Genomic DNA, 11,650 nt, shown 5'->3' with positions numbered 1-11,650 from the left:
AACTATAATTCAGTCTATGACTCCAATTTTATTCAATTTACTTTTATTTTTATGTAATTTGACCAAGTCAAATGTCTATATTTACATTACAACATCTCTTCCATATTAACTTAGAAAGCACCTCAAAAACCTAAAACTACCTCAATCTTTTAATAAAGACGATTTTCAATATTATTATTAATACCAACTCTTAACTTCACACCATATTCAAAACCTAACCCTCTCTTAACCTCACACCACATTGAAAACCTAACCCTCTCTTAACCTCACACCACATTGAAAACCTAACCCTCCCTCAATGTAACAACCATTTTCAATGGTACCATTATTTTATTTTTATTTGTAAATTTAGAAAAGGATGGAAGATAACTCCATTCACATTTAGCTTCGCTATCCATGTTTTCATCTTCGCAAAAGAGGTTTACGATATGACACCTTACCTCACGCACCTAACAATGTGCATCATCTTCCAACATCTAGTCCCCACACCAACGACCAGGTCCACAGCATGCTATTCTTGCACGCTACTGTTGGACACTCGCCATTTTCTACCTTTCCTCCACTATAAAGTACCACGCTCTCCCAAGATCGATCATAGTCAGAAACTTGCTTGTGAGCATCGTTGTAGCTTTATCTCAGTTGGGTTAGCATTATCAGTCGATTACAGAGCAGTACAATTGAATTTCAGAGCCGAGATGGGAAGCAGCAGGGTACTTATAATTGGCGCAACAGGCTACATTGGTCGACATGTTGCCAAGGCTAGCCTTGATCTCGGCCATCCCACCTTCCTTCTCGCCAGGGAGTCCACGGCTTCTTCTAATTCTGAGAAAGCCCAGCTTCTGGAATCCTTCAAGGCCTCAGGTGCAAATATAGTCCATGTAAGTTCAAATCTCAGTGCTTTCTACCGCCATGTAATGTTTCTAGTAGGCACAATTTGGGTTTTTGCTGTGCTTTTAAGAGGGATCACGTAATGTCTCTATGAGGAACAATTTGGGGGTTTTTCTGTTCCTTTAACAGGGATCATTAGAGGATCATGCAAGCCTTGTGGAGGCAGTGAAGAAGGTAGACGTTGTGATCTCCACAGTTGGATCACTACAGATAGAGACGCAGGTCAATATTATCAAGGCTATTAAAGAAGTCGGAACGGTCAAGGTACACACTATATTAACAATAATCTTATCAGTGTAAACCCTTTCAGGCAAGGGTTTTAATCTCTGCTTCAATGTTATGATTGACCCAATGGACTAATTGATGTTTGCAGAGGTTTCTCCCATCTGAGTTCGGGAATGATGTTGATAACGTCAATGCAGTGGAGCCTGCAAAGAGTGTGTTTCAGGTGAAAGCCAAAATCCGTAGGGAAATCGAGGCAGCGGGCATTCCTTATACATACGTCTCTAGCAATTGTTTTGCAGGGTATTTCCTTCCCGGCCTGGGACAGGCTGGCCTTACAGCTCCTCCAAGGGATAAAGTTGTCATTCTTGGAGATGGAAATGCTAAAGGTTCCTTCCTTTCCCTTGTACTATTTTAACTCTATTTGAGGTTATCAGTATTCACTTTGCAGTGGAGTAATTAATGTTGTAGAGGCTTGAATTGGAGTAATTAATGTTGTAGAGGCTTGAATCAGGCTTGGATAGGATTAAAATCACTTGTCCCAAAAGTATTGTAAATCAAATTGTGTATATTGCACTCTGTAGAGTGTGACATTAATTACTTTGCTGTGGGATGCAGGTTGTTTATCATCCATTTGTTCGTTCCTTCCTAGAAATTACAGTTAAAATGTCTGTTCTATATCTCTGAATGCAATAAACAAAATTATTTTCCATTGGATTTTAATTGCAATAATCTTTGTTGCTCATGGGTTTGGGATTGATGATGAATGGGTGCACTTTTAACCCTTTTTTTTGATAAATCACCTTTCCAAATCTCCTAGCAATAGATCATTAGTTCAAATCACTGTGCCCTACGGAAAACAGTGATAATCTTTGTTCTTAGATTTGTTAATTCAAGTGTTTTTGATATTATGATCCTAAGTTCAGTTCTTCCATCCAGGATTATTGATTTTTTTCTTAATTATGCTTCAATGCAATGCAGTGGTGTATGCGAAGGAGGAAGACATTGGAACTTATACAATCAAGGCAGTGGACGATCCCAGAACTTTGAACAAGACCTTATACTTGAGGCTTCCTGCCAACACTCTGTCCTTCAATGAACTTGTGGCTCTCTGGGAGAAGAAGATTGATAAGACTCTCGAGAAGGTCTATGTCCCCGAGGAGGGAGTTCTCAACTTAATCGCAGGTCAGAAGTTTTAAACCCCTAATTTTATACTTTTTGGTTTGAACACATGTTATTTCTTGTTAAACCTTACCATTTGATTAAATTTTAACCATTATTTTAAAAAATTTGATCATCCGCTAATTCAGTTATAATATTTATAAATAGTGAATAGCTGATATGATTTGTCCAAGAGACTGCTTCTCCAAGCTGAAATGCTAGGTCTAAAATCTTAACTTTGTGTAAGATTAGCCATGATAAGGGGTAAATCTGCCTTTGGGGATCAGAAATTTGCCACTTTCTTTTGTGAATTTTATTGTGGATAATGGGCTTACAGCGTTCAAAACTGATTGGTGGGTGATGCAGAGACACCATTTCCAGCTAATATTGGCATAGCAATTGGTCATTCTATCTTTGTCAAAGGAGATCAAACAAATTTTGAAATTGGACCTAATGGTGTGGAGGCTAGTCAGCTATACCCTGATGTGAAATATACCACTGTCGATGAGTACCTCAGCAAATTTGTGTGAACTATGCGAGATTCTCTTCCACATGCTTCAGAGATACATAACAGTTTCAATCAATGTTTGTCCTAGGTATTTGCCAAATTGTGGGTTATAATCCTTCCTAGGTGTTTGGCAGAACAGAACCTCCTGTTTAGTATAGTATGACGAGCTAGGCACTGCAGATCCTTCACACTTTTCTCTTCCATAAGAAACAACTGCTCACCCGTGGTTTGTTTTCTTTCTTTCTGGAACTTTGGTATGGCAATAATGTCTTTGGAAACCGCTTACTGTGGAATGCTAAATACTAGTGTCCAGAGTTCTAAGGGAGTTCCAAAATCATGGCTGAAGTGAACTGGTTGTTCCAGAGGGTGTTTACAACCAACAGTTGTTCAGTGAATAATTTTGTTAGAGTGTTTAGATCCATCTTTACAAGGCTATTGAGTAAGGTTGGTGTTAGTGAACGGAACGATGTCAAATCTTGATAGGCTGACTGACTCTCTTGTGATGTCAAATCTTGATGGGTTGTTTGTCTTTTTCAATGGTAAAGTGTGTTTGGCTCTTGTTTGGTGAGAATAATTACACTTATAAATTATAATTCCTTTTAATCTAAAAGTTTCCATGTTTTATTATAATATTTGACATGATATCTGATATCGAATTCTAATGGGATGCTTAGTTTTTCAATAATCTGTTTATTTTCTATTCATTGGGAATTAGTAATTTTATAAATTATATTTCCAAATATTTATTTATTTTACTATAAAATAAATAATAAAATAGTAAATGAAATCTAAAAAGTCCCAAGTATAATATTACATAATCAAATATAATATTTTTGCACCGATGTAATAAAATATTAAATGAAATCTAAAAAGTAAAAGTATAATATTACAAAATGAAACCTAAAAAGTAGAAGTATAATATGATAAAGAAGGTATTTTTTTTTTTGTTATTTAGAGGAAATAATAATTAGGCTAGTCTTGTATTTATGTGATTAGGGATTGACTCCAAATATTATTATTATAATTTTTAGATAGCTATATATGCTTCTTACACGGGCACAAGGAAATTAAGAGATTTAAATTTTCACACAAGATTTTATTTTCACGACATCCCCAATTAAAACCATAAATAAAAAGACAAATATTTTTATTTTTTTAATAGGTATTAAATATATAAAAAATATTAAATGTTAATAATAATTTAAATGTTATTATAATTTTGTATGGTTGTTTGTATTTTTGAATATTATTTATTATGAAGAAGAAAAATAGTCTATATAATTGTTAATATTATCAACTTGTGTATATATAAATAATAATCACACAAGTGTGTTAGTGAGAATCATAAGTCCATGGGGCTTTGGATTGGCAGTGAATGGTCACTGGTTCCAATCCCCCATGGGTGCTTACCTACCAAAGAAAAAAAGAATCATATATTTTTTTAATTGTTAATATTATCCACTTGTGCATATATATAAATAATAATCACACAAGTGTGTTAGTAAGAATAATAATTGTTTTTTAATAAAAAAATAATAACAATACATATAATAATTAAATGTTATTATAAAAATTATTTAAATGGTATTTATGCATGCAGTTGGTATGAAGTGAATATTGAAAAATGAATTTGATAACTAAAATGATATCATATAAAATATGTAAAATTCAAGGTTTGTCAAATCTTGAAGCTGTAATATGATGTGCTTGTTTGATTCATAGTTTGAAAATATTTGATAATTAATATTATCCACTTATGTATATATATAAATAGTAATCACACAAGTGTGTTAGTAAGAATAATAATTGTTTTTTTCATAAAAAATAATAACAATGCATATAATAATTAAATGTTATTATAAAAATTATTTAAATGGTATTTATGCATGTAGTCCATATGAAATGAATATTGAAAATGTATTTAATAACTAAAATGATATCATATAAAATATGTAAAATTCAAGGTTTGTCTAATCTTGAAGATATAATATAAGATGTGCTTGTTTGATTCATAGTTTGAAAATATTTGATAATTAACAAGAATTTACAATATTATTTATTATGGTTTCATGAATGTAAGGTATGAATTTCATTTTTTATTTTTTGAATATGGTTATGAAATGGTTTAACTTTCATTTTTTATCACTATGGAAACAAAATAGGGTGATATGTGTGTATTATGATTAAAGAAAAGGTCTTAAAAGAAAGAGTTAGAATGCATTAAAATTAGTAGTGCTATAAGACTAAAAACCCCAAAATCGAGGTGAGGAATTTAAATAAAAAATCAAACTAGTGTGGACATATAAATTAAATGGTTGGTAAGTGCCCATACATGATGGGAACACGCTAATCATCATTTTCTTGAAGATCCTTGGATTCTGCTTCATCTATAAGACTTGAGTACAATATGATGTTGATGCAATATATTTTGCCTTAGCTGTGGATAGAGAAGTGGAGGTGTGTTTCTTCTTGAGCCAAGAGACTAGAAAACTACCTAAAAAGAAGGCCCTCCACCCCTCTGGTGTTCTTCTTATCATTAACACTTTCAACCCAATATGCATCTGTATAAGCTCTGTGAGTAAGATATTTTCCCCTTGCATACCTCAAGCCATAATCTATGATGCCTTGTAGATATCTAAATATCCTTTTGACTGCATTCACGTGAGTTTCTTTTGGGCTTGATTAAAATATGCCTACCAAACCTATTGCTTGCATGATATCCGGTTTTGATGCTGTCAAGTAAAGAAGGTTGTTGATGATGGATCTGTGTATGGTCCTATTTACTTCTAGAGACTGATCATCCTTACCGAGCTTGCATATTGTTGTCATGGGAGTGGTCATGGGTGCACAATTTTCCATACCAACTCTTTAATATGTTTTTGATTGATGGACTTGCAAACCAAGAAAGAAAGAGAGTCCCCCCAGCGTAGACATTTCCTTTTTCATGTTAGCTACAAAACTTTTTCTCATAGAGTCAACATCACTTCCAAAAAATATGTTATTGGCATAGGCAACAATGATTAACAAACTGTTTTTTTTCAATCTTGATGTGAAGGTTACTATTCGTTGCCCCTCTCTTGAAGTGTTGTTGTCAAAGATATTTATCCAATCTAGAATAACAGGCCTTGGGTGCTTGTTTTAAACCATATAGCGATTTCTTCAATTTGCACACATAATCCTTGTATTCTAATAACTAAAATTCTTTTGTTTGTTGAACATAAACTTCTTACAATTCTCCATTAAAAAATGATGATTTTACATCCATTTGATAAACTTTAAACCCTTGAAATTTTGCAAGTGCCAAGAACATCCTTATTGCTTCAAGTTTGGCTACTGGAGAAAATGTTTCTTCAAAGTCTACTTCTTCAATTTGTGCATACCCTTTGCACACTAATTTGACCTTGTTCCTTATAATTTGTCCACTCTCCTTTAATTTGTTCCTAAAGACCCATTTTGTGCTAATGACATTTTTATTTACTAGTCTTGGAACTAATTCCCAAGTCTGAGTTTTCTCAATCCGATCTAATTCCTCATTCATGGCAATTACGCAATGCTTATCTTGAATTACATGAGAAAAACATTTGGGTTCAATCATAGATAGCATGGCAGTATGTGCTTGACTAGAAGTACCTATCAACCTTCTTCTAGTTTGAACTCCTACTTCCCTATCACCAACAATTTGTTTTTTAGGGCGATTCTTTTATACATACCTTGAAGGAGTTTTTGAATGAGAACATGTAGGATCTTCTTCTTCCTCCTCTTTTGTTTCCTCATGATGTTCATCTTGATACACACTGATGATTTGGTTAGTTAGAATGATATATTTTGGTTGCTTCTCTTTGAGAGGTAAAGTTTCATCCACCTTTACATCAATGTTGTCAACAATCTTGCACAATCTTTTGTTATAACATCTATAGCCTTTTATCTTAGTTGAATATCCTAGAAATATGCCCTCATAAGCTCTAGTATCAAATTTACCCAAATTGTTATCATTGAACTTGGTTTAGCGCTTGTTGCCAAAAACTTTAAAGTGCTTGAATGAGGCTGGTTTTCCACACCACAACTCATATTTAGTCTTGCCACTATTATGATTGAAGTGTTCTTTATTCAAAACATGAACTTTTGTATGAACAAATTCAACCCAAAAGGTATTTGTAATGTTTCTCTTTTCCAACATTGCTCCAGCCTATTGATACATTGATTTTTTTTTCCTCTCCACCACACCATTTTTCCATGGAGTGTTTATATTTGAGAATTGCCTACTTAATTCACGTTCTTCACAAAAAATCATCATACTCTCTACAGTTAAACTCCTCGCCTCTGTCAGACCTTGGGAATTTCAATTTACAATTAGTTTGGTTTTCAACAAAGGCTTTGAAGACTTTGAACTTATCAAATGCTTCATATTTATCATTTAAAAACGCAATGTAAGTCAACCTGGTATAATCATCAATAATCAACATAAAGTATCATTCTCCACTCGGGGTTTTAGTTCTTGAAGGTCCACATAAATCTATATGAACCAGTTGTAGAGGTCTGGTTGATGAGTTTTCTTTGGTCTTAAATGATATTTGAATTTGTTTACCAATATGACACGATTTGCAAATTTTGTTTCTTGGCTTTGAAATCTTTGGCAAGCTGCTTAGATATTGCTTTTTGTTGAGTTCCACTATATGATTAAAGATAATATGTCTCGACATTTTGTGCCACAACCAACTCTCATCAAGCTTCCCCATATAACACTTCTCATTTTCTTCTTTGAGTATGCACACATTATTTAAAGTTCTCACTGCCTTTGCTACTACCTTGCCTGTGTTTGTTGACTTTATCTCACAACATTGGGAGCGAAAAGTTACATCATACCCTTGGTCGTACATCTGATTCACACTTAATAGATTGTGTTTGAGTCCATCTACAAAAGAACATTTTTAACCTTGTCTCTTCCATTTTCCAAGCTAATTGTGCCTTTGCCCTTGATTTTTCCTAGAGCATCATTACCAAAGATAATATTGTCTATCTTATCTTCCCTTAGTGATAAGGATTTACTCTTCTCACTATCCATATGTTTGGAACATTCATTGTTCATGTACCAATCACTGCCTTGATTTTGAGCACATAAGACAATACCACATTCTTCTTTTCTTTTTGTCTTTTTCTTCATCCATGTATTAGGTTCTTCTTGTTTTGCTTGATCTGAGGAGCTAGTATGGATTTTTTTATTCTACAATTTGCTACTTTATGCCCATAGTTATGACAATTATAACATTCAATATAATCAAATAAAGGAGCAAAATGATTGTTGTTTACGAGATCATTCATGTGTGGATTTATAAATGTACTATATTTGTTTCTTGTAGATTGAAAGGATTCATTTTTTTTATTAGCTGATCTAATTACTTTTTAGGCAAAATCTACAATTTATAGCCTTATGACGCAAATTTGTACATGAATAATAGTAACCTTATAAGATATTTTGGTACTTGGGTGCAATTTTCCTTTCAAGATATGGCATTTTGATTTTTTTATGGCTTTCTCTTTGAGGGATATAAGACTTTTATTTATTTCTCGCTTGATCTCTTTGGCTCTTCGATTTGTAATTTTCATTACTGTGTCGTTATTGAGTTTTATGACTATCCCTTATTTCATTGTTGTCATTTTTTTCTTCTTGATACTATCAAATTTTACCATCGATGTCTTTTTATAGCCTTGATGTCATTCACTTGTTGCCTATTGTTATCATTACTGTTGTCATAACCTTTGAGTGCTTCAATGAAGTTGATTGATTCTTTGTCTTCAAGTTTGTTTGCGCTTATCTCTCCTTCATATCCCAAACCATTCTTGATGAGGGGATATATCTGAAAACTAAGAATTTCATCTAATTTTTTTAGATCCCTTGATGTACTTCAAGTTCTAGTTCAATTGTACTTTAGTTTCTCTAATTCCTTTCTAAGGGAGATGATCTCTTCCTCTAGTTTTTCACATTCCTTGTCATTCTCTTTTAGTTGTTGTAATGTAGTATCTTTAACCTTCTTTGTTTCCGCCAACTCCACCTTCAAAAGGAACGATGAATCTTTATATTTGTGCTCTTCTTCTCCCTACTTAATCAATATCTCTTTTTGTTTGTTATTCTTTTTCCTAAGTCTATTGATTTATTCCAAGGCACTAATTAATTCACCTTCCAAATCTACTATTTCCTCTTCTTTACCTATCTCATATCCATCTTGTTCATGCTCATTGGATTCTATAGCCATGATCATGAATTCCTTAATCCCTTGTTCACCATCTTCCTTTGAGAAGGTTTTTTCCTCTTAGGTATAGAAGGTTTTCTTCTTGAGGCTCTTCTCCTTCTTGACTCTCCTATACTTATATTTTCCTGATTATCATGTTCATTACCTTCCTTTTTGTATGGGAATTTAGATGCATAGTGACCTACTTTTCCACAATTAAAACATGTGAAAGACAACTTACCTTTTCATTTTATGGACCGTCTCTTCAATCCTTTGACAAATTTGTCTTCTTCTTCATCAGATTCATAGCTCGAGTCTTGTTTTTCTTCTTTGGTCATCTTATCATCTTTGAAGGTTGCTTTCCTTGATGTAGATTTGCCTTTTGTGGTTCTCATTCATAGCCAGTTAATGTTCCATGTATTTAATCCATCTTTAGTGCGTTGAGGTCTTGCATCTCCTCAATGGATGATACTTTAGCATTGAATCTGGAAGGAAGATATCTCAACACCTTTTGAATTAAATTGGATTCCTTCAAATTTTCATTAAGCCTCTCTCATGGTATTCACTATTTCATCCACACAAAGGAAAAAAAATGCTATATCCTCATCCTCATTCATTTTTAATGATTCAAATTGAATTATAGAGGCTTGGATTTTTTCTTTATTTACCTCGTTGCCGCCTTCATAGTTGTTCTTCAACTTGTATCACATTTCTTTGGTTGTGTTGCAGTGCATGAATTTAACAAATTCAGGTTCAAACAATCCATTTAGGATTAAATTCATTGCTTTAGCATTGTAAGAAAACTCGAGCTTGTCTTATCTATCAACAAATACATATGGATTTTCATATCCATTCAATACTGTAGCCAAGACATTTGCACCAAGGGACATTAGGTAAGTCCTTATTCTTACCCGCCAAAATACATAATTCATTCTAGTGAAAAGAGGAGCTTTATTAGAGAAATTTCCATTATGGTTGGCCATGTTACAAATCTAGATCTACTTTCCAATTGTTAGACTATTGTTGAAGGAACTTGGCTCTAATACCAATTTTTGGAAATATGATTATACTAAGAGGGGGGTGAATTGGTATAATGGGAAAATTTAACCAATCAAAACAATTCAATCCATGTATAATATTAATCACATCAACAACATGAAAACACACTTGATATATATATATATATATATATATATATATATATATATTATGAATGATCTTGTAAGCACCAACCTATTGTTGCATTGATTGTCTAGCACCAACCAAAAGGAGGCACCAACCCCTTGAAATGTTTTATCGGCACCATCGAGAAGTGCTTAACTGAACCCTTTGTTTATGACTTTAGCTCTTTTTCGTGCTTCTCTATTCTACACATCACTCCCTATTTTGTATCTTTAACTCAGTTTCATCCATAGTAATTGTATGTTGCTCCTAGATTACACAATATTCCTTTGCACTTGAATGGAATGACTTATGTACTCATTGAATTTATCTTATGACCTCTTCCGCGACCACACGTCCTCCACGGAATTCATGCCTCAAACTTATTTCACACTTTCCGCACCACATAACCTCAACAAACAATTACACACATGAAAAACCACTTTTATCTCAATCCACTGAATCCACACATTACTTCCAAACTTCTCTAGCTTATTTATACTGAACTATATCGATAATGGTAGGGTCGACATGTAATCCAAATAGCATATTATTTTGCTTTTGGAAATTCGGTTTTTCATATTCCTTTGGCTCCTCGGGGGGATTTCTTTGAATCCACATGACCTTTCAATATAAATGTGCTATTAAAATGTTTTAATATATATCTAGATTCGGGTCCCCAGATTTCCATTCACTCAAATTTCTTTTAACTCCACCTCCAGGGGCTTCAATGACACCCCATATGACCGAGTGTTGGGACCACATCCTTAAATGGATAGATATGGCTTGTGATCTGGATATATCGGTATTTAAATATTTTGTGCATAACCAAACCATTGGATGCCTTGATACCTTTTAAACTTCACCATGAAACCTGAATCAATCTGGAACTTTGACCATCCTTTTAACTTCATGCACATCTAGATGTAGGCTTATGCTAGTTATGCATGCTTACTTCAACCCTAGAGGGGTATATGCTTGAATATAACAGAACCATGATTTTGAAACCTTGACCAAGCTCCTTCCTTTTGGATCTTTTCTTCATATGAACAAGAGACAAGACTAAGGCCTTAACGCCACACCAAAGATTGCCTAGGTTAATTATCCAAAAACTTTATTTTTTTTTGGAAGTACTATTTAATCCATGGAATATCCCCTAGCTGGCCCACCTGAAGGAGTCGCACAAACCAACCCAAACTATGAGGCCTAACCCTGATGGAATCAAGGAGAATTGAGCTTGCGCCTCATGAAAAAGGGCCAAATACTTGGCAGGGGGGCTTCAACTAACTAAGCTATCCGTCAGGGTTGTCCACAAACTTTAATGTGTGCTAATTAATCCAATTTTGATCGATGGTAGAGATGTTACTTCACCCGACCCCTCTCCCCACCCACATGTTTGAGCTTTAATGAGGGGCAAGGATCCACAATTTATCATATATGAAGTTAAACACCCATCAACTATTTTATGATGTGCCCTATGATC

General features: G+C 33.9%; 1 protein-coding gene across 1 annotated transcript; it reads left to right on the top strand.

Annotated features, from left to right (window-relative positions):
- Positions 1 to 586: 586 nt before the first annotated feature.
- Positions 587 to 3,337, top strand: LOC149246288 (phenylcoumaran benzylic ether reductase PT1-like). The gene is made up of 5 exons (XM_089457851.1): positions 587 to 878; positions 1,018 to 1,152; positions 1,262 to 1,499; positions 2,092 to 2,295; positions 2,638 to 3,337. The coding sequence occupies exons 1-5, from the start codon at positions 696 to 698 to the stop codon at positions 2,799 to 2,801; spliced, it is 924 nt and encodes a 307-aa protein (XP_089313977.1). The 5' UTR covers positions 587 to 695; the 3' UTR covers positions 2,802 to 3,337.
- Positions 3,338 to 11,650: the final 8,313 nt, after the last annotated feature.

Source organism: Pinus tabuliformis, chromosome 7 (assembly GCF_031772625.1).
Source record: "Pinus tabuliformis cultivar Carrire ecotype Pingquan chromosome 7, CPIR1, whole genome shotgun sequence".
Classification (NCBI taxonomy): Eukaryota; Viridiplantae; Streptophyta; class Pinopsida; order Pinales; family Pinaceae; genus Pinus; species Pinus tabuliformis.
This window is presented reverse-complemented; position numbering and strand designations above follow the sequence as displayed.

Bases quoted from the DNA above. Each gene is read 5' to 3' on its own strand.
- LOC149246288 (XM_089457851.1), top strand. From the start codon at position 696: ATGGGAAGCAGCAGGGTACTTATAATTGGCGCAACAGGCTACATTGGT. The intron at 1,153-1,261 runs GTACACACTATA...TGATGTTTGCAG, and splicing joins AAGAAGTCGGAACGGTCAAG to AGGTTTCTCCCATCTGAGTT. The intron at 2,296-2,637 runs GTCAGAAGTTTT...TGGGTGATGCAG, and splicing joins AGTTCTCAACTTAATCGCAG to AGACACCATTTCCAGCTAAT.